Raw genomic sequence first — 22,755 nt, forward strand, 5'->3', positions numbered from 1 at the left:
TAACATTGTGTGTGAGCAAATTGGCTATTTCGGCAAGTTATTCGAACATCGCGGTATTTACTACAGTTCGTTTACATTTTGTGTTTTCGTCGCTAGAGCTACCATTCATGTATAAGACGGTTGTGATGCGAACGAAACAACATTGTATGTATACTTAGTAGTTTACATATTGATTGTCTTTTAATGTTGTCGAAAACCTTGAGCTGTATTTGAATGGTTTTTCGTAGCTTAATGTACAAATTTATGTAAATTAGCTCAGCTACGAGCGATATCTAAATGTCACGCCCGCGACACAGTAGCGCACTGCAAGCGGACGCGTGTTTGCATACTTACATACGTACTTACGTGCCACATGTTTCCACGGAGATAGACATTTTCTCTTCAACGTTTTCACTGTGTGCGGTGAAATTGCCTGCTGATTATCCGTCGGTAAACACGTCGCGATTACCGGCCCTTCCACAAACCGCAACGATTTCTAACACTTATATTTTCATCCGCTAGATACGAGTTATACCGCTTTTACTGTTTTAATTTCATAGTGTCGTTACATGTCTTGTAGTTGAGTGAGTCTTTTTGCCAGTGTTGTTTATGAGATAGTACTTAAATAAGATTTAAAAGGGAAAAGTGTTAAAGTTTTCTGAAGCATAAATATAATTAAAATTGGAGAGCGTAACAGTGACGCTGTGAATGAAGACATTTTGCAGACGAACAACATTGCGCATTAAAACATGATTAAATAAATTAAATCTTTAAAAATATTCGCCAAACTGGAATGATGTTCAACATTTTAAAATACAATGGTCAAAACTTGTGAAACACGTTATGGGCGAGATTAAAAATGCGGAAACTGTCGACCTTGCTCTCGCGCATACCTCGTGAATCGTGAATAACAAATACAAAAGTCCGTTAGCAAAATGACCAGCGTATTGCTTACTTCCTTTGCTGTGGCCACAGATTGCTGTTACTGTAAATGTGACCTTAAATATTGGACTGTAAAGCTGCGGATCTAATGAGGGAAGTGTGGATATGGTTGTCCAATAGTCCTATGTGCGTGAGGCATAACAAAACAGAACGTTGGACCAAACGGATCGCGCGTGCGCGAGAAAGATCATGATAGTATTGTGTTAGTGCGTGAATATCGTGAAGCGAAACCATAGACTACAATTGAATAATCAATGAATAGATACATAGAATGTGAAAGTAACCATTATTTTCTTATGCAACAAGTATTTACCATTCAATTGACGCGTGCGAATGCCGATATGTGTGTATAATTGTCCAATTCGCGTCTAAAAACAAAGGAAATTAAATATCAAATTACATGATCATTGTTAAAAATTACAGGAAAATGAAATACACCCCGCAGATATAGAAGCGTTTGATGCATCAATGAAGGTGATCTTTGAGAGTCGTGTGTTTGTTGCGTGATTGTAATCATTAAGATTAATATTGATTTTATTACACTCTACAATCACAACTTCATGCTATTAACAAACATTTATTTAGCTCTGAATCATCGGACAAACCATCACTCAAAAATGTATCATTAATTTATTCGTAACCAATAATGAATTCTAACTTTTAAACGACTAATTTCTACAGGAATGTGCCGGATCGTTTGCGTTACAGATTTTCCAAATTCTAAATTTTGAGCTAGCTATGTATTATAATAACTTGCTTCCATATCACGAGATAACAAAATATTATTTTAAAATTATAAAACATAACAATAATGACGTCACAGGAACTACAAGACATGCAGAACAGGCGGCATCAGGACAACTTCACGCCATCCCAAAAGAACATCCTACCCCTCAACCGGTATGACGAGGCAGAGAGAGTAGTTGCTCGAGCGCTGTATGCCTTCAACGGGCAGACGGCCAGGGAGCTCAGCTTCAGGAAAGGAGACCTGATCCACGTCAGGAGACAGATCGACGCGAACTGGTACGAGGGAGAGATCCATGGGAGAATAGGGCTGTTCCCGTACAATTATGTTGAGGTATGTTGTTTGTTTTGTATTTTAATAGAGCTATCACGTAAGACAAAAAGTAGGTAAATCATAGTGATGTAAAGCAAGCAATGATCACACCCGTTGCATTTCTGCAACATTTTATTTACGTAAAATGTTTAGTAAGGATAGTATCGAACAAGACACAACGTCTCGCCAAAAGTAGTAGAGACCAACCGGCAATGGGATAAATAATGGGAGAGCATGATTTGTGGATCTCCACCATATTTGCCTTAAAATTAAATTTTATGTTATTCGAATGAAACAGTATTTAATTTACAAAAAGAGGCTAGAAAAAAGTAGCGTGTAGAGTTCGATGATTTATTATTTAAAAACTATTTCTTTCATCTTCAGATAATGAAAGGCGAAGTGGCCCATTCTCCCAAAAAGCCGGCAGTGATCGAAGGGAGAGCGCGCGCGAAATTCGACTTCACGGCGCAAACCAACCTTGAACTGCCTCTGAAGAAGGGGGAGGTGGTGGTCCTCACGAGGCGAATCGACCAGAACTGGTGGGAGGGCAGGAACGGCACCAAAACTGGCATCTTCCCGGATAGCTACGTGACTATCCTGCAGGAACCCAGTCAAAGTAAACCGGGTAAGTTTATATTTCTTTTATTCATAGGCTGTTAAATAGCAATTGACTATCGAAGTATGGAAAGGAAATGACTGCGATTTGCGCTTTGTTTTTGGTAATTTTTTCTATGTTTTTAACCGACTAAACACTTGGTTGGTGTTACCAACAAAAAAAAATAGTCATTGATGCCTCCTACTGCATTTGTGAACGCTTTGTCTTGTTTCTATCTTTTCAGTTCATTTTTATGCAGTTGGGTTTTGGTTTCTTTTTTTTTTCATTATGAGTATAACTCATTAAAGTTTCTGTATCAATTTAAAAAGCAGTACCTACTTAAGTATTGTTATACATACGAGTATTTATTCTAGTCAAAAATTAACTGCAAATGGTAAAGAAAGAAAACTCACTTGTACTCGTAGTATCTCATTAAAATCAAGCCCGAAACTTACTGCGGCGCTAAAATGGTTCATCAGTTTAAGAAAATGTACCTAACGTACTCGTATATTATAATTTAAACACAAATCAAACTACATAGTTAAATGTTGTTGTTCTCATGTCTTACATACTCGTAACTTTATCGCGTTTAACGATAGTAGGACATTTCCGTGCTTACTAATAATTCGTGAAAATTTATATTTAGTGACGGACGACGATGCAATAAATAAAACTCCGTTAATGACATTATAACATTAAAATTACTAGCTCGTTACAAGAGTGAAAATGCTAAGTATCGAGACATTTCGTTTCTCAAAAACATTTACAAGTCTTAAAATTAACAACATTGGATGCCAATTCGATGATTACAAATAATTTATTGTTTAAACTCAATAACGAAAAGGTACATGGAATAAACTTCGATTGAATTAGGTAGCAGGAAGTTATTATTTGTAATTATTGTATTATGTGTTAAATAGGTACATTATTTAGATAATTAATGAATGATTGAAATTAAAACTTTCTCTATTTTTGATTAATAACAGTAAGTACCTACTTAATTGGTGATTGCCAATGTTATCACACTCATGTATTTTAAAATACGTAATTATGTAATATCAATTAATTATTATAAAATTAATTGTTTTAAGTCGAACACCTTACATGGTCCTGAAAGTATCCCCGTATGGATAAGTTCTTCGATTTCGAACCACACCAAATCGTCATTCATAACCAAAATGAAAACTAATTTCAGAACCTCACCCAACCTTGAACACTGATAAGCCGGTGGCGTCCCCAGCAGCCCATGGGCTTCTCAACGGGACAGCTAAGAGGAGCATGGGTGCCCACAGCTACATGCCACAGCCCAATAACCCTGCCCTAGGCAATGCACCTCCCGCCACACAGCCCCTGCCAGGTTAGTTATAGTACGATGATAGAATCATTGGTGGCCCATGAAACTTAATGAGTCAGCAAAGAGGAGCATGGGTGCCCACATAACACAGTTATATCACTATTATGATTAGCCACTAGTGGCCAAGAGGAGTACGGGTGCTCATAACTACAAACTGCAGCCAAATTATCCCGCCCTGGGCTACGCGCCTTCTTCTACCACACGGCTACTGCCAGATCAGTTATCATAGCATAATACAGCAACTGCCAGGTCAGTTATAGCATAGCATAATTGATAATACAGCCACTGGTGGACCTGGTGGCGTGGGACTTAATTAGACAGTGAAAATAAGTATGGATACCCACAGCTACATATCGCAGCCAAATTTTCCCGCCCTGGGCTATGCGCCTTCTACCACACAGCCATTGCCATTCATGTCAGCTCTACCTTTTCAATCCATTAGCTACTAGAATAAAGTTTTCATGTCGACTCTTTATCCAGGTTACGTAGCAAAGAAGATGGTGGTTCGCTTAATCTTGAATTATAATATTTCCATTTTGAACCTTTTGCAACCGAAATAAGGCCTACATGTTGACTATTTCTCCAGGTTACGTAGTAAAGAAGATTGTGGTTCGCTTAATCTTGAATTATAATATTTCCATTTTGAACCTTTTGCAACCGAAATAATGTCTAATGTTGATTGTTTCTCCAGGTTACGCAGCGAAGCCTGCGCAAGCGACGCTGACGCCAGCGGAGCGCGGCTACGGACCGCCAACTGGCGCTGGCGTAGACCTCAACAACACCGAGCCGCTGTATGTCGACACCAATGCTGAGGCCGTTCCGTAAGTGAACATTAAATATACAAGTCACAAGTACAGTCGCGGAATGAAAAGGTTCGTCACCTTAGTGTCGGTTTTCGCTTGCACTAGGTACTGTAAGAGTCAAACCTGCCAACATAACAGTGCAAGAAACAGTGCTGCTAACATTTCAATAAATATGACGTTTGCTAACGATCAAGGTTTTGCTTGTTTATTTTTCTATCCCATCAGTGCAATGTTACAAAATGTAGTTTTTTTTTATAGAAATAATACTGGCAGGTTGAACCAACAAGAAGGTTTTAGTTTATCAATCATAATAATCTTCTTGACAAGATAAATCGACAAACAACTTCGATCTGAATAATTTTGAACTTTACAAAGGAACAGTTAAAGATTATTTTCTCTAACTCGAGATTATTCTGTAACATAGTTTCAAAAGGTAATAGGTATGTGCTCGCGATTCGTTGCAGGAATCAATTTGAAAACTGACGAACCTTTTCATTCCGTGACTGTACATGACATAAAAATACACGATAAGCTGCAGGTGAACTAGGGATAAGTAGTTAGGGATAAGTGAGACATATTGTGGAATATACCAGTGTTACCCTGGTAGCCACTAGACCCGAGCCATGGCGGAAGATTTTAGAGGGAGCCACTGGAATGAAAGGCGAATGTGTAAGCCCGCCACTGGAATATCAGTCTGAAAGAATAACCCGTGTTTCACTTTAAAAATTTCGAATGATGCATCATAAGACCGATGTAATTATTTATAAGGTAATTGTTCGTATTGGCCGCTGCGATAAAAGCTTTCCTGCTTAGTGCAGAGACTGCCAGAATAATTTGTACAATGTGACATCTTTTAGTAATAAATACATTTTTACTTTTTACTTTTACTTTACTTTACTATATCGGAGATCGAGTATCGTGCACCAATACTGTAAAATGATGAAATCCACACGACGGTCTTCTGATTAACTATCTGATGAAGATCGTGTTCTAACCCAAACTCTGATTACAGTTTTTTGATTAAATTTCTAGAAATAATTTTATGGCAGATTGAAAATATAATTTTATATAAATTATCTTTCGTTAAAGGTACCGAGCCATGTACAAGTACAGGCCACAGAACCCCGACGAGCTGGAGCTGAACGAAGGCGACACGGTGTACGTGCTGGAGAAGTGCGACGACGGCTGGTACGTCGGCTCCAGCCAGCGCACCGGCCGGTTCGGCACCTTCCCAGGTAATCAAAACATTCTTTGTTGAAGCCCCTTTGGAGCACTCAACGAGCTAAATACACTCAACATCAAATAAATCGCACCTTCCGCGATGCGAACTTTAAAGATTTTCTTTTGACACAATCATGGTGCCCTAACAATATTGGTGTTATTTGAAAGCCCAATAAATATCCTTAACGAAAAACACATAATTAATTTCTTAATAAATGATTAATATATACCATAAATGTGACTTGAAAAAACACCTCACTTTGGGCTCACCTCTAGGATCAATTAGACCAATTTTTATGGTTATAAAACCAAATAATGATCTCACGTGTCCTTTTTAACAGATGGATAGCGATTAATCCCAACTTAACAGTTTTATAGCCATAAAAGTTGGCTCAAGCGTAACTACCTATTTTTTGAAGAAGTTATTCTGGATCCTTCTAAAGACACATTTTTGGGGTAAAAACCTTTCCTTTAATGAAATGAAGTTTAGAACTAAGCTTTTAAATGGTGCCAATATTGGTGGCAAGTAGGGATGCATACGTTTGAAAGTGCTTGTCGCGCGAGGTGCGATTTATTTGCTGTCGAGTGTATTACTTGCACAAAAGCTACAGCCATATCAGCCGTATCAATGATAGAGGGCCCATGGGCTACTATACCACAGGGGCCGCCAGGACGGGATGTATTAGTTAAAAAACTTAGCGGTATAGAGAGACTTGTCTGCTCAAAAAAATTAAGAAAAACAATTGAAAATTTTTATAATTTTGTTTGGTAAGAATGAGGAAGATACTTTATTAGCTAAAGCGTAAAAAAGCAAGAACCTAATGTCAGTTAAGCTAAATAGGAGTGTTCAATTTTAAAACAGTAACTGTATCTCCTTTCAACGCTAACGCCCCGGGAGGGCGCTAATGCGTGAAGTGCCCGCGACCCCCCCCCCCCCTTTCCGCGGGAAAAAAATACCTATGCGCATTTTCCCTAAAATAGCTTATCATTATTACCGTTAGATACTATCGATTCATATTTTTGGAATCTGGATAATATTCCCCATCTTGTGGTGTAACTTTTAAGGCTAACAAATTATATTTTAGGTACAAAATTTACTTGAAAGAAAAAGATTTGTCATTTTTGTCACTTTTTGTGATTGCACTTGATTCACCTTCAAAAATAAAAGTAATGTTATATTATTAACACTTATTTCCAAAGTTAATCACATTATACACGTTTTTTATAAAGAAAAACACACTTCCAAAGCATCTAAACGACAAAAAACATCCATCTTTATCACTACCCAGACGGGCGCCGCGGAGCGCGTCTTCTTCAAACACAGACTGAGAAAAATTTTGTTTGAAAAGCAACCATAGTGCCTAGAAAATATTGCTATCACATTCATATTTAAGCATTATTACTTTCGTGCGAAAGGAATAGAACTATATTTTTTAAATGACAAGGTCCCGAACTTGGACAAGTGATTTGCGGCGGGAGCCGCCGCGGATCACTTTAGAGCTTCGTGACGTGCGGCGGCTCCCGCCGCAGATCGCTTGACTGGATCTTTTGGCTTCACTGGTAGATACTAGTAAATCCATACAATCCAAAGGTATATACGGTATATACCACTGGGTTTAGACAAAATGCACTTTTTGATCGAATCGAAAATCAAATCCGTCAAAACTCCATACAAAAAAAGGCTTTTCGACCACTTTTCGACAGGTTTGCGATTATAACATGCACTTTGTCTAGACCCACTTGGATACTTCCAAGGACGAAGGTATCAACAATCAATAATTATTTACTTTTAATTTTATATCAGGCAACTACGTGGAGCGCATCTGATAGCGGGAGTGGTCGCTGCTGCGCCGCCTCCGCCGCGCCACGCTCTGCGCGCGCCGCACGCGTTGATGACGTCACGCGTACGCAACGCGATCGCTCTCATGACGTCACGCGATCGCTCCGATATCGCTCTCAAACGTCACTAACGAGGCAGCAAATACAACGATTTGAGAGCGAATACGGAGCGATGAATCGCAGTTAGAATACTTGGGACTTGCGCACACAAATGGGGTAGTTGATACCATTGGTCAGTGGTTATGAACTGTCAAACGTGTTTCTGCCACAAATTAAGTAAGTATAGCATAAAACTATGACGTCACTTTTTCGCTAAATCTATAGACCAACTATTTATTGATGTCAAAGATTTTGGTTAATGGTGTCAGCTACTCAATTTCACAGGCATGCCGTAAAACGTCTTTTTGTTCAGCCTGCACTTGTATGGTACTTCAGATTCATATCAAAATTAGTTGTACTGTACAGTCGAGGCGAATCAGACGGCCTAAAGTAAACCTTATGATACCAAAACTATACCATGACTTTAGAATTGTGTACAGAATAAAAAATCCCAGTTGTGTTATTAACATCGTCACTTTTTAACCTGTAACCCCAAAGTTCACATTATATAGGACGTGTATTCGAATATTTAATTTATAATCACATTTACCGCTTCAACTTTACTTGGCGAAAGCTAACCAGACCCAATGTCAGTATAATCAATCCAAAGTTGTTTTACGCCTCCCAAAGAGTATCTTTATCGGTTAATAATTATTATGATGTTGTATAATTGTATAAAAAATAATAAAAATACTTATATACCTGTACAATTGTTTAGCATAGTTATTTATTTAAACGTATGAATGGAGTATAGGGCTCGTCTTTTAAAAGTTGATTTTAAAAGAGCGTAGTTCACGTGGATTACTAATTCTTATGATTAACGATTTATATCTTGAAGCAAAGGTCAAACTTTGAATTTTAACACTTGAAATATTGGACGGTAACAAAGTTTAGACTATTTGTATCGATCGGCTATTACCACCGAATAATAAAAAGTGTATGAAGTAGTCATATTTAATCCTAGTTTTATAAAGAAGTGTATTTCTCTGCCATTTTTACGCATACTATATCTACTTATACAGCATGCTACCGTGTCTCATTCTTGCATAAATCCTTCGGCACTTTTTATTATTCCGCATTACTACAGTAAAACTGATAATGTTTACCGAGTATAAGTATTAGTTACCACATTAACATAGCTATTTAATCGTGTAATATTGTAATACTCAGGCGACTATGCGATTTTGTATATAGGGCGAGTTATTTCGGCAACCGTTGACAATACATTACTGTATGCTTAATTTAAAATTAGGTGGATGGTAAATATATGAGTGATATGTAATCTGACGTCATTGTATCGTAGCTTCTCGAGATATCTGGCAAAAAAACCGTAGCGGTATTACTGGATGATACTGAGTATTTATATTGCTAAACTTAAATGTATCCAGAACATATTTTATATGTATCATATCAACTGAAATCAAACAAAAAATTTTAATTATCCTTTTTAGATGTAAAATTCAGTTTATTAATGTTACCCTAATCCCTGAAATTTTCTAAATAAATCGTTATCTTCCAGATAAAGCCGCATAGATGCAAAAATGTTTTATTGTAATCTAGTCATGAATCAAATTTTGTACATTTTTACATTGTTGTATACAATGCCCTATTTCATTACGATGACTATAATTTATACAATCTTACATTATACATTTATATACAATGTGTAGCTGTTTATTAGGGTATAGTTGGATTTTTAGGCATGCATTGGCTTGGTATAAAATGTTGTAATAGTTGTTTATTATTTCTCAAAGAGATAGGTATCCCCTCGCCCTATTTTAAGCTTGATTTGTGTAGTAGGCAGAAGCTTTCATTATTTTTTAACCCATTGTATTGTTGTATTTACTTTTGTTAATTTATTTTTAATAAGAAGCACAAATGTTTTATTTTGTTGTTGACACCTCGACATACGATAACATTAACTGCTATTGTTCAAAATCATCACACCTAATAAAATAATCTTTCTATTTAAAACGACTTTTATTACTTGACCTGTTTGAAATTACACCCTGAATTTCTAATTTTAAATAGAATAGTTTCAGATAGGAATACGTATGTGTGACTAGAAAGCCCATATTAAGTCAATCTACACTCAAGAATAGATGTAACTTAAGTTTCATTCCAGCCACAATTTTTTTTCGAACATCCTGTATTTATTTCGCAAGTCCACACTCTGAGTAGGTACTGGGCCACAATATGTTTGGTTGGTATTTATTGTGGCATGCAGCAATGCAGCCAATATGCGGTCAAGATTGCGTTGTCTGGTTGCTACGCAACCATACATTACAAACAATACGAAGCGAGTGACTCATGTCATATTCGACGTGATTCGACGACACTGCATACAAAACACTCTACTGTGTAAAAAACATTATTTTATACAAAGTACTGTGTAAATAAAGGTACAGAAAATGGCAGAAACGGACTGGAGAGAAATTCTAAGTTTCTCACAACGAGAACTCATGCAGGCCGATAAGGAAAAACTGTGCGAGAGCTTGTCTTGGATGGAAGCAGACGATATTGAATTAAACTTTTCAGACTTGAAAACGCTATTTCGACTGGCTCAAGATATTTTAAAATACAAAAGTGAACAGGTAAGTAGGTACCTACTCGTCCAATTCTTTCGGTCCCCCAAATTTTCTCAGAATTTTAAGAATAAAAGCTATTGTTATTAGCCCTGCCTACACATAGCCTACCTACCAGGTTCCCAGGTAATATTTATAATCTGATTTATTGTAAGCAAAGTCGAAATTAAAAATTAATACCACGTACTCAGGTAAACAATCTGCATGGACAACTGGAAACTGTCCAAAGAAAAGGCGGTAAATCAAGAACAAAGGGGTCATATGCCGGTGAGAATTTTAATTTTAATTTATACGTTTCCAGTAAGAAGCTTACGTTCTATTAGATCTAGAAGGCGGTTTAAAAATCGACTCACGGTTTGATATTGTCATAAGTCGAGTTGGCATTCCGTAAAATTCATAAAGACCCGTAAGAATAATACAATCGTAGTTAGAACTTTAATTCACACTAATACAATACATTTTTATGCAATCCCTACAGAATCCCCAAGCAAAGGTTCTGACAGTATCATGGAAACTATTGCTAATCAAGAAGAAGTAATCAAAGCTAATAAAGAAATACTCGAACAATTATACGCTGACATCGCCGAATTAGAAGGAAAGAAAAGTAAATTGGAAGACGATAGAGACAACGTTGATAAAGACAGTGAATCAAGTCGAGATGTTCTATCAGAGATAAACGAGGTTGCTCAACTTGAAAACGATATAACTATGAAGAATAGGCACATCAGAAAATTGCTCAGTGATGTCAAAGTAAGAAAGATCAACTATTTTTTTTTTTGCTAGGCTTTGAAATGTGAATTTAAATTTTAAGCTATGCGATACCTATAAAAATCCATTTAGTAGTTTTAGCGTGAAAGAGTACCGTTAGTAACTTTAGCTAACTTATGATTTACGACTGATTTCCACAGGTTTTAGAAGAAGAAAACACCAAACTCAAGGAAAAGCTCTCAGTTGTGAAAGATAAACTGACTGAAGCTACAAATCTTATAGAAAATTTAACTGAACAGTTAACCGCCCTAAATAATGAATCTTTACAGTTAAAAGGTTTGTACCACATTATTCCTAATATCTTTCTATTTTTTCCACACTAAAGACTATTAGACTGGTATTTTTAAATTCATTGAAGGTTAATTGTTTACTGGGTGACCGTATTAGTGACGTTCAAATCTAATTTAGATTATGTAGGTATGTTTTACTATTGTAACGAATACAAATTCTCACATCCCAGACTGCCCATTATTTACATTTCATTTGGCCTATTTTCTCCCTGCCAAGAATTTTATATTCTGTTATTTTATTTCCGTAACCTTTTTCTTACAGAAATGTTAGGTAAATCCGAAGAATCTAAAAGTCTCTTATCCATGGAAATCGAGTCGCTCAGAAAAGAGTTGATTGATAAAGATTCTAACAAAGATAGCATTTATAATGAAATAAAATCTAAAGCGCAACATTGGAAGGTCTGTAAAATAAAAGTTAAGTTTGTTGTCACTTTTATTTATTGGTCAATAAATAACGTCTTCTTCTCAGAATGTAGCTCGATCTAAGAAAGCCGAAGTCGAAGCATTGTCTAACGAAAACAACCAATTAAAAGAGAATCTAAGTCGCACAATACAACCTTCTTCACCGCCAAAGGTAATAATGATTCCATAAATTGTTTTAGTTTGTGAGATCGTCTTATTAAATTGTGAATTTTAGTCCCGACAGAGAGATGCAGAAGAGCGCAAAATTAAAGAATTGCAACTTAAATTATCTGAAGCATCGAAGCAAATAGAGAATTCCGCCGATTTGATTGAAAAATTAAAAATAGAAAATCAACAAATGAAGTCACTGATCGAAGACACTGTTGAGTCAGCTGTATCCGAAACTAAAAATGAATGTGATGATAATAAAGAAAGAAGTTTGATAATAAAATTAAAAAAGAAGGTTAAATCATTGACTGTAGCTTTGCAAGAAGCTGAAGAAATGATCGTTGTTAGAGATAAAGAGGTAAGATATTGCAAATTAAACTTTAACAGGAAATTAATTACCAACATTGAAATATAATTATAATTTTGTATCTTAGCTAGCAGATATCACCTCTGAACTGCAACTAGTCCAGTCTGATGAAGGTATCAAGTCATTACTAGACGGACTCAAAAATAAGAAACGTCAGCTAAAACTGAAAGATGAAGGAATCAAGTCGTTGGTTCAAGATGTGAACACTTTAAATCAACTAGTAGATGAATTGCAACTAGAAAATGAAACTTTCAGGTAACTAGATATTGGCTATAGGCTATAGGTAATATTGGGTGCTTCGTGAGCTGGTAACTATAGCGAATCAAATTATTGATTATCTAACAAAACTGACTTAAACATGTTTTAGACGAAAACTCAATATACCAATCGGGGAAAAAGTTCCAACAAAGGGGATTCTAAAAAAAGTTTATGAAACAGAAGAAAAGTATAATAAAATGTGCAAATATCTAAAAAAGACTGAAGATAAACTTACCCAGGTGGAGTTGGATAATCGAGTTCTAAAAACAAAATGTAATAAGTTCATCGATATGTTGTCTGAAGTAGGATGTGCAAAAGAAGAAATTGATAAGATAATTCAAGAAAGTGAATATTACAATGATACTGATAATGATGGGTAAGGAAATTACTCAGTTCATCATTGTAAATAATTTTACATTCCAAACACTTCATTTTGATTGATTTTGTAGGGTAAATGGTGAAGGTAGCCCACAAAAAGATTCAAAGAAAGACTGCAATTGTGGAGCAGAAATGCAAGTAATAGCAGACGAAAATGAAGGACTCAGGAAAGGCCTCCAAGAAATTTTGAATTTCTTAAAAGATAATAGTTAGTACCCGACTTTCCTTAATATTTATTTTCATTTACGATAAGTTTTCTCGAATTTATTTTTATATTAATCTAGTTGAAAGCCGTCCGCAAAAAAGTAGAACATATAAAATAAATATTTAAATATCTAAACGTAGTACTCGTATATTAGTTACATGGGGATCTACTATGCTAATAATTTCAGGTACCACATCTTCAGGAATCTTATCTTTAGAGTGTCCTAGTTTGGATGCGATATTACAATCAATGGAAGCACGTCATGCTGCTGGTTGGTTCGCTCCTCATATGGCTACGGTCATGGAACTACGAGCGGCTTTGGGTGGTAGAGATGCACTTCTCAGTGCATTACATGAAGCTAGGTGCAGTACGATCTCAAAATTTCATGTTCAGTTCCTTACTATTTATAGTTAGTTGTCAATGATAACTGTTTAATCTACTTTGTAGGAAAGAAACATTCGATGTTATGGCCCAACTTTCCAAAGAGACTCAAAAATCTAAAGAGTTAGAACACCAATTAGAAGAAATTAAATCGGAACAACAGAAGTCAGAAAGACATGACACAAGCAATGAAACACAGAAAGTAGAAGTACCAACGAGAATTACACTTGGTGAATTTGGATCGTGGATGTCTTTTGAGGAGGATAGTAAAATTGATTTCAAAAATAAAGATCAAATAGAAAGCTATATCTCACAACGAAATGCTTCGTATGAAGATTACTTAAAACGTGGTCTAGGTTACTTTCACGAGAAGTTTAAAACTTTGTTTGAAAAGATGACATCGATAGTTGTACAGACAGCTGACCAACAAAATAAGTGGTCAATTCAAGAAGAACATTATAAAGCACAAATCGAAAATTTAAGGGCTCAAATATCTCAACACGAAGAAGAAGATATAAGTGAAGACTCCCCTGGACTTATTCCGATACACCATTCAAGTTCCTTGGAAAGAAAGTGTTCATACTTAGAAGAGTCCTATAAATACATCAGAACTATCAATGAAAATATGAAGAATGAAATATTAGAAAGTAAAAAGGAATCAATGCATATGACACTTGATTACGAAACTCAAATTCAAAGTCTTATGCTTATAATAGCAAACCTATTTGATAAACTGCGAAGTTCAATATCTATAGATCTTTTTTGGAATCAAAATGCAGCTTTAAATCAATCTATGACAAACCTCCGAAAAGTGTTAGAAGAAAACATGCAGAGAGAAGAAACACTCGATTTCTTCAAGTATCTAAATGATCAGAAAATGGATATGATTAACTTCATCAGAAATGATTTACAATGTAGTGAAAGTACGTATTGGTTCTTTACTGTGGTCTTTAGGTAAATTTGTATGATTTTGGTTAAAATAATGAATGTATGTTCATAGACAAAGGTGATGAACAGAAAGTGAAAAGCATACTAAGTGGCGCAGAACAAACAATAACAAAGAAACAATTGGAAGCAATGTGCACTGAACTCGAAAGGAAAGAAAAGGAAATCAGATTATTGGAATCGAAAAATATTGAATTACAAGAAAGACAAGCGAAATTAATGTAAGATTGAATACAATGCTAATATTTAGCAAGCTTTTTCTTACACACTAAAGAATAAGTTTCGTTAACTTAATTTGTTTTTTTTTTCCATAACGAGGAAGCTCTTGGCCTGTATAATGATGATCAGACCGATTGTTGATAATTGATTGTTTCCAGAGATGATAATTTGGCATCGTCGACAAAAGAGGAAATAGATCTCACGAAGACACAATTGAAAAAACTAGTTGATGAGAATACAATCCTGAAGGAACAATGCCAACACATAGGAAGTCAACTCGATATTGCGTTACTACAGGTAAATAAAAATAATGTTTTTTTTTTTATGACTGCTCCTTGTAATATGCAGTATATTTAATGGGACAATCATTTTAGTTACAAGATAGTCAACAAAGGCAAATGAGTAATGATATGGAAATCAATATGCTGAGGCACCAGATATTGGATTTACAAGCTGTTGGTGATAACAAAGCTATCATTGCAAGGTAAGTATTTTATTTATTTTATTATAAACTTATATGATGCTAAGCTTGTGTCTTGAAAAGTCCTTGATATTACTGTTAATGAATTAAGCATTACGATAATTAATGATGTGGCACAGGATAGTTTTATAATAAATTATTTCACAGGCTAAGCGGAGAAGTATTAGTAGCACATTTACAAGCATCGGAAAGCCATAAGAAGATAGATAGATTGAGTGCATCGTTGAACAAAGAGAAACAAGCTAGAGTCGAAGCTGAAGAAATGCTAATAGCACGGCAAAAGGTTTTCGACATCTATGCACTGAGATATGAATCTAAATTCAGGTGTGTAAGAGATCAGACTATTGCACTTTCCATTATTTATTTTACTCTTCTTAACGATTTCAACACATATTTTAAGGTATATTTATGAAGTAATGCAAGCTCTTAGACAACAATATCATGGGGGTTTACCAATCACGTCAATTGAAAACTACCTCAACAAGAAAGAAGATCTCCGACGAAAATCACGCGCAGCCGATGAAAAACTACAAGATATTGAAGAACTTCAGATCAGTTTGATGACAAAACATTCTGTTTTTGAACAAGTATTGGATCTTTCGAAAAATAAATGCATTGAAGAGGAAGATGGTTGTCCTCATAAGTTGAAAAATATGGTCATGGTATCGTATTTAGTTCCATTATTTGTTTTTTTTTTAATGTCTAGAATTTGATGTCATCACTAATCATTTCAGGAAGGAATACATTCTCGAGAGGAAAAACATAATGACAAAAAGCTTCAAATATTAGAACAGTCTCGAGAAGAACTATTGAAATATTGTAACGAACTGGAAAACACCTTAGTTCTTGTAAATCAGGGTTTCGAAAAATCCAATATAGTTACCAGAAACATCGACAAAGAAGATGACCCTAACTTGAAAGTAGAAGATATTCATTCAGATGAAGAATCAAGTGGCAGAAGTATGTTTCACAACTGAACAATTCTGATCTTAGTGACTATTTTTACAAATAATATTTTTCTTTTTACAGAAAGTCAAACAATCACTTTAGAAAAACCGCAAGTATTAAAACCAAATCAAATTCCAAATGGAAAAAATCATGTCACCGACAATAAAATGGAGGCAAAACCCGGGAAATCAAGTGTAAATGAAGCAAACCAAAAAGTTGTAAAAACCAACATCTCTATACAAACAGAAAATTCGGTAGTCCAGAAAGAAGCTAAATTAATACAAACAGAAAGAGACCAAGAAAATGCCGATTTAAAGAAAAAAAATGCTAGTCTTAAAACAGAAAATGATAAACTTAAAAAGGAGCTTAACGATGCAATTGCCTTGGCTAATCGACATATTGATGACATAAATAAAATTCATGCTGAGCAAATCAGTATGAAAAGTAAAATTGAAAATCTTATTGCGTCCAACCACCAGAAAGATTTGTCAAATGAAAGACTTCGCGCGACGATTGAAGAATTAAAACGACAGAATGACGATTTTAGATCTGTCCAAGTGGCACAGCGTAATAAATTAAGAGATGCAGCAAACGAAGAAAATAAATCGTTATTACATGCCATTAAGCAATTGGAGAGCGACAAAGATAGTATTGTGTCCGAATACCAAGAATTGCTGCAAATTGAAAGAAATGAGTATTCAAAATCTATGAAAGAGTTAAATACCAAAATATTAGAACTGCAACATAAACTAGATAGGTAACAAATAAATTAAAATGTTTATCCCACAAAGGAAATAAGAACATGAAAGAAAATTCAGCTTTCGTGAGCATCCCTACTACTTTGTGCATTGTGCACCCACAATTTCGGACTTGTTTGACTTCAGATGTGATTTGTTATTATTTTATGTGTTTGTAACAAGTTCATAAACGTTTCTGAAATGACTATGTCACCACTAGATCAATCACCACGCTTCATAGATAACGGTGTCATCGTTTACATAATAAGCTATTAACGTATTTATTACAGAAAGGATAGTGCTACTAACTCATCCAACGCAGAAGCCGTGAAGGAAGTCATCAGCAAGTATACGAGAAAAATTGCGATTCTTGAAGATAAGTGTTTCAAAGCGCAAAGTGAACTGGAGAGTCGCAGAACGGAATTGTTAGTGGACTTTTACTTGAGTGTGATTTATAAAGCCACGGCAATATAGTGAATTTACTTTTGTAGGGTGACGTATCAAAGTGAATTGGATCGGTGGAAGGATTTAGCTAACGAGAGACTGGCCAAAATGGAACAACTCAACTCGCAACTAGAAGAACGCCATAGTCACGAGGTTTGTAAACACTGCCTATTCTATCCATTTCATTAAAGTAATCTAATAAGTTAACTATTTAATTTTAGGTAGAGTCTTACAAAGCAGAAAATCAGCACTGGCTGTCGCAATTGAACGAAACTCAACGTGAACATTTAGAGTTGCGTTCAAGATTAACGGAACAGAAGGCTTCTTACGTCAAACAACTTTCTGATAAAGATTCCATAATAGAACAACTTCGCTCGGCAGTTCACAATTTGAAGGTGAATTTTTGTACACGGTGATTTTACTTCTCATGTTCTTTGGTAAATATTTTCACAACGTTCTATAAAGTCAGTAAATAATTTGTTTTAGACGCAAATCATAAGTATGCAAAGTATGATATCTGTAAATGATCCCAGCTTTGACCTTTCCGCTATCGTGGAGGTTGATGAAAGTAGTGACATGATCTCGCACCATGGCTCTGAAAGATTGGAATTAAGATTTGACTCCACTATTGACTTACGCGAAATGGATGATGTTATACGGATGCCTGCCTCGTCTACAGCAATTTGGTATGATGAAAATGATTTCAAGGACAAGTTTATTGGAATAGATTTGTCGGAATATCAAAATCTTTGCGTTCAGAGTATTAAAGATAATCTGTTATTTTAGGCAAGAACCAGTAATAGAAAGACTTCGACAAGAAAAGCAGTTTACGAGCAAACAGAACGCTATACTCCGGAGACAGATAAAGGCTTTAGCAGCCCGAGAGAGACGCGCTCGGCTCGACGCACAGAACTTGAAGAATCAAGTGTTTAGAATGTGAGAATTTATTCATAAAGAGCTGCATCTGGTAACAAACTTGTCGAATTTATTGCTTCGTTTGTGTTATGGTCTTATCCCTTTTTACACTTTATACAAGCTTTTTATTACTTTCACATGTCTGGTGTCTGTCGTCAAATCTTGCAACTTAAAATTGACCCACTTCCCGGTTTCCTATTGAGCTGAAATTTTGCATACATGTGTAAGTCCGATGACAATGCAATATTATGGTACCATTGAGCTGGTCTGATGATGGAGCGGGAGGTGGCCATAGGAACTCTATAATAAAACAACTTAAATGCATCGAGTTTGGGCTCGTTCGTTTTGTATTGATGAGTATTTTAATTCTACTTTCGAAATTCAGAATAAAAGCTTGTTTTTAAAAAAGTTTATTTTTATTATTATACTTCATCATCCATAGCTTTATGGTAAGCTGCTGTTCTCGTTGTAATTAGAAAGTCCTTATCGGGATTCTAATGGATTTTGTAATTCATTTACAGAAGCACATCTGGTAGCAAGGCAGTGACTGCCGAGTCAGCAGCTCTCCAAAGTAAAATTGCTTCTCTCCAAGCTCAACTCACCAGCGCGAGACGGGACTCAAGTTCTTCTATTGCTTTATGGGATAAGTGGAAGAGGTACGCTTTTTTTCGAGATAAATTCCTTTGGTTCCTTTCATTTGTTAGGAATTTATCTACCTACATCATTATTTCATAGAGCGCAACAAACATCTGAACGTTGGCAAGCACGCTACGAGGAAAAATGTCAAGAAGTCAAAAAGTTGGAAGGTAGTCTTAATCTAGCAAAGTCAGCTGTTGCCAGGCTGGAGAAGGAGAAACGTTTACTGCTTTCGAGGCTTACTGAAGTGAAACGTAAGTAAAAGAAGATTTTATACATTTCCTAACACTTTCTTTATGTAGAGTCAACGATGACAAATACCTCTATTCAGTGCCGTATTATCCATAAGGCACTTTAGGCCAGTGCCTAGGGGCCCACTATGACCAGGGGAACAGCACTCCCGAGAAAAAATGAAAAAAAAAACATGTTAAAGATGATTTATGAAAAAAGGTCAATTTTCAAGAAGTTTTAAATGATTTTGTATCCAAAAAAAATAGAAGGGTTAATATTTAAACATGCTTCTTAATCAGTACAATACTGTAAATTTTTATTTTTTAATGTTTATGTTAGTTTTATAAAAATATGCAAGATTTTCCTATCTGGGGGCACGGCAGTGCCCCCGCCAAGTCGAGCGCGAAGCAAACACTGCCGTACCATCCTTTACTCGAACCATTTCGCCGCATTTTCAGGCCCCTATTTGAGAACCTCTGGATAAGACCAGAACGCAGAAATTTTCGTCATTTAGTAAGCTATAATCACATACTTTAAATCCAAAATTTCAAGTCTGTAGGTCATTTAGTTCCGAAGTTAAGCGAAAGCAAAGTTTCGCATTTACGACACTCACTCACTCACTGATGATCATCAAAATAGAACTAGTACTTCCCATTAACTCGGAGAGCTGAAATTTGGTACAGAGTTAGGGTTTAATGGCCACATGAAGGGAAAACTATAAAAACTAGGAAAAACGTAGATCTGGAGTAACCACATTCATAATCAATACTACTCCCATACCGTGGTGTTCGCCTGTATCGCTCACCGCTAGATGGCGCTAGCACTAGCAAGCGGTGTCCAGATTTTTATTCTTTCTAGAGAAAGTCGTCGATTAAGTTGAATGTTGTGTAATTTGCATTTCGTTGATTTCGTTTATTATAGGTTAGGTTATGTTATTAAAACAATTCTGATTCGTTGTCCATTTTAAAGGTCGTTAAGTTTATTTGTGTTTAATATTTTATTATTATAGTTAATGTTGTGTGACTTGGCCGTTGAAGGGTGACAAAACCAGGTGCTCGTGCAAATAGACTTGGCACGACTTTGTCTAGATTTCATTACTTTTTAGAGATAAACAAGCAGCTCCATCGAGACTTGGCTAGTTTTTTACAGAATGTTTTTGGTGGGATTCTTTGTTTCATTTTTAAATGACTCCGATACTTCGTCCTGTAGAATTGTGGCGAACGTCTTTTCACTTGAAGGAAGGCGTATACCTTTGCGATAATGATGTTAGCTACCTTTATTCAATTTCGTAATGTAGACAGTAAAATTTCCAAATTGCTTTGTTGTGGTATGAAAAAGGGGGGGGGGGGGGCGAAACGAGCTGTGCCTAGACCCCGAGATGGTTAATCCGGCCCTGTCTCTATTGAATCAATATTGATCTTTTCAGTACTATACAAGGTTCAGGAATTTCTCTATCTATCGTGTTTCCAGATGAAAAGCAACTGTCTATAGAGAAGCAAGACAGTGAGGCACTAGAGAAATCTTACCGTCAGAGCGAGCGAGACAGCATGCAGTCACCGCCTCCCGTGTCTGCGCGCGCGCTTCTTGACCGAGTCCAAGCGCAGCAACGGCGCATTGCGGCACTTGAGGTCGCAGAAAAGGTTAGATCATACCTTTTTTGTTTTGAAAAATCTCATCCTTTGTCCGAAACGTGTTTTGCCAGTCCTTAAATTTGCCACACTGCTACACAGCTATTTCTGAAGGAAGATAGGTACTCAAAGGCATAGTCGGATCACACGTGGTGTGCAAGTCATTTTATGTATTTGACGTTTTCATAATTTTCAGGGAAATGAACTTCTAGTATCAGAGTATGAAAGATCACTGGCTGAAATAACATCCTTGAAGGGGCAGGTACTGAAACTTGAATCGACACTGCTAGAGTCGCAGATTCGAACTCCCCTCCAGTCAACACACGATGCTCAGCCAGAGGTCGACTATTGGAAAAGGTACTCTGCTTTTTTTGTTTCGTAACGACATGCTAGCCTTAGATAAACCTGCTTTGATACAGTAAGCAGCTCATTAGACGTTTTTATAGCAATCTCACCCCTATTACAACTCCTTAGGATTTGTTTACCCTCACCGCCACCTCATGATGTGATGTCTGTACCCACAAAAAATCGTTTATTGTTTATTCAGTTACTGCGAAATGCTGAAAGAAGAGAATGTACAACTCAATATGCGAGTAAACGCTCTAGAGACATCTCCGACGACCGCCAACCATCACCGCGTGAACGATTTGGAGCAAACCGTGCTTACTCTAAGAGGTAAGAAACATTGATCTTACTAACTACGGAGGTAAATGTTTTGTCAAAATAGGTTGTGCCATCCCCTGCATACCTCATATCCTACCATGTGTACTGTAGTTCAATGTCTTTGTGTAAGTATACTTAATGGTAGCCTATTCGAAGATGTACAGTCGACCATTTCTTATTTTTTTCAGGACTTGTCAGTAAACTGCAAGCGGAGCAGAGGTCTGGTACTCAAAAACGCACAGACTCAAGGCCGAGCAGTGGAAAGAGCAATGCAAGTGTCACAGAAAAGGTAAACATTTATAGCACTCTAACAAACTGTCTTGCCGTCTGTGTATCTTTGCTGAAATGCCAGTCAGTAGTGGTATGAGTCAGTTTTCAGGAAAATCCAGCACATTTACAGTATTGCCTAAACTTTATTCTTAACATCAATAATGATACATCTATTTTCTAAATTATATCTCTATGACTACCACAAGAAGTCTTCAAAAATTGATATATGATGTAAACACGACTGTGTATCATCGTCATCATCATTTCAGCCATAGGACGTCCACTGCTGAACATAGGCCTCCCCCAATGCTTTCCATGTTGATCGATTGGTAGCTGCCAGCGTCTAGCGCTTCCCTGCTACCTTTATGGTGTCATCGGTCCACCTTGTGGGTGGACGTCCCACGCTGCGTTTTCCGGTACGCGGCCTCCATTCCAGAACCTTGCTGCCCCATCGGCCGTCAGTTCTGCGTACGAATGTGTAGAGTTTTATTATAATGAGTGAAAGAAACGGTCCTTCATCATGTATACGTTTGTTTCAGAGTCGAAAACAAGTAGAGTCGCACCGCATAGAGATAGCGAACCTCAAAAGGAGTCTGCAAGACAAAGACTTGCTTCTAGAGAGGTCTAAGGAGATGCTGAAAATTGCAGCGGAGAGGGAAGACGAGTTGCTGAGAGAGGTGGGATATCCTTAGCTGTCTAATTATTTTTTAATGTACTTGAAATTTCGATTGGCCATAATAGGTGGTTTTTGTCTTCAATTTAAGTCATCATTATGACTTTTACTTTTCAGAATGCCTATCTACGTCGCCAGTTAGATGAACTTACCAGGCACAAAGCTGGATTTCTGTCTGCATAACTAATATGATTTTTTTATCCCTAGTTCTTAGTTTTAAATGATTAATTAAGCGCTAACAGAATAAGATCTTAATCTAAGTTTCAATCTTAAA

General features: G+C 36.3%; 2 protein-coding genes across 9 annotated transcripts in view; both read left to right on the forward strand.

Moving 5' to 3' along the window:
- The window catches only part of CAP (Cbl-associated protein), a 39,625-nt gene extending 29,876 nt beyond the window's left edge, over positions 1 to 9,749 (forward strand). For all 8 annotated transcript variants that reach the window (XM_028322312.1, XM_028322313.1, XM_028322311.1 and 5 more), the window contains 6 exons: positions 1,745 to 1,999; positions 2,363 to 2,603; positions 3,769 to 3,930; positions 4,619 to 4,748; positions 5,820 to 5,965; positions 7,756 to 9,749. In XM_028322312.1, the coding sequence (XP_028178113.1) occupies positions 1,745 to 1,999; positions 2,363 to 2,603; positions 3,769 to 3,930; positions 4,619 to 4,748; positions 5,820 to 5,965; positions 7,756 to 7,778 (957 nt within the window). In that variant the 3' untranslated portion in view covers positions 7,779 to 9,749. The remainder of the gene's footprint in view (positions 1 to 1,744; positions 2,000 to 2,362; positions 2,604 to 3,768; positions 3,931 to 4,618; positions 4,749 to 5,819; positions 5,966 to 7,755) is intronic.
- A 459-nt stretch (positions 9,750 to 10,208) lies between these two features.
- Positions 10,209 to 22,717, forward strand: LOC114365686 (centrosomal protein of 290 kDa). The gene is made up of 32 exons (XM_028322310.1): positions 10,209 to 10,483; positions 10,666 to 10,741; positions 10,953 to 11,224; positions 11,383 to 11,518; positions 11,795 to 11,931; positions 12,002 to 12,106; positions 12,170 to 12,460; positions 12,537 to 12,724; positions 12,837 to 13,103; positions 13,177 to 13,313; positions 13,498 to 13,672; positions 13,758 to 14,614; positions 14,692 to 14,857; positions 15,014 to 15,152; positions 15,230 to 15,339; positions 15,484 to 15,660; positions 15,737 to 15,998; positions 16,071 to 16,296; positions 16,366 to 17,041; positions 17,312 to 17,446; positions 17,513 to 17,618; positions 17,687 to 17,860; positions 17,952 to 18,151; positions 18,252 to 18,401; positions 18,902 to 19,036; positions 19,116 to 19,270; positions 20,718 to 20,887; positions 21,072 to 21,232; positions 21,423 to 21,550; positions 21,727 to 21,827; positions 22,348 to 22,485; positions 22,599 to 22,717. Exons 1-32 carry the CDS (start codon positions 10,301 to 10,303, stop codon positions 22,662 to 22,664), a joined length of 6,399 nt encoding a protein of 2,132 aa, XP_028178111.1. The 5' UTR covers positions 10,209 to 10,300; the 3' UTR covers positions 22,665 to 22,717.
- The last annotated feature ends 38 nt before the right edge of the window (positions 22,718 to 22,755 follow it).

This window comes from Ostrinia furnacalis, unplaced genomic scaffold (assembly GCF_004193835.3).
Source record: "Ostrinia furnacalis isolate ACB-3 unplaced genomic scaffold, ASM419383v2 OfSCF7613, whole genome shotgun sequence".
In the NCBI taxonomy this organism is placed as follows: Eukaryota; Metazoa; Arthropoda; class Insecta; order Lepidoptera; family Crambidae; genus Ostrinia; species Ostrinia furnacalis.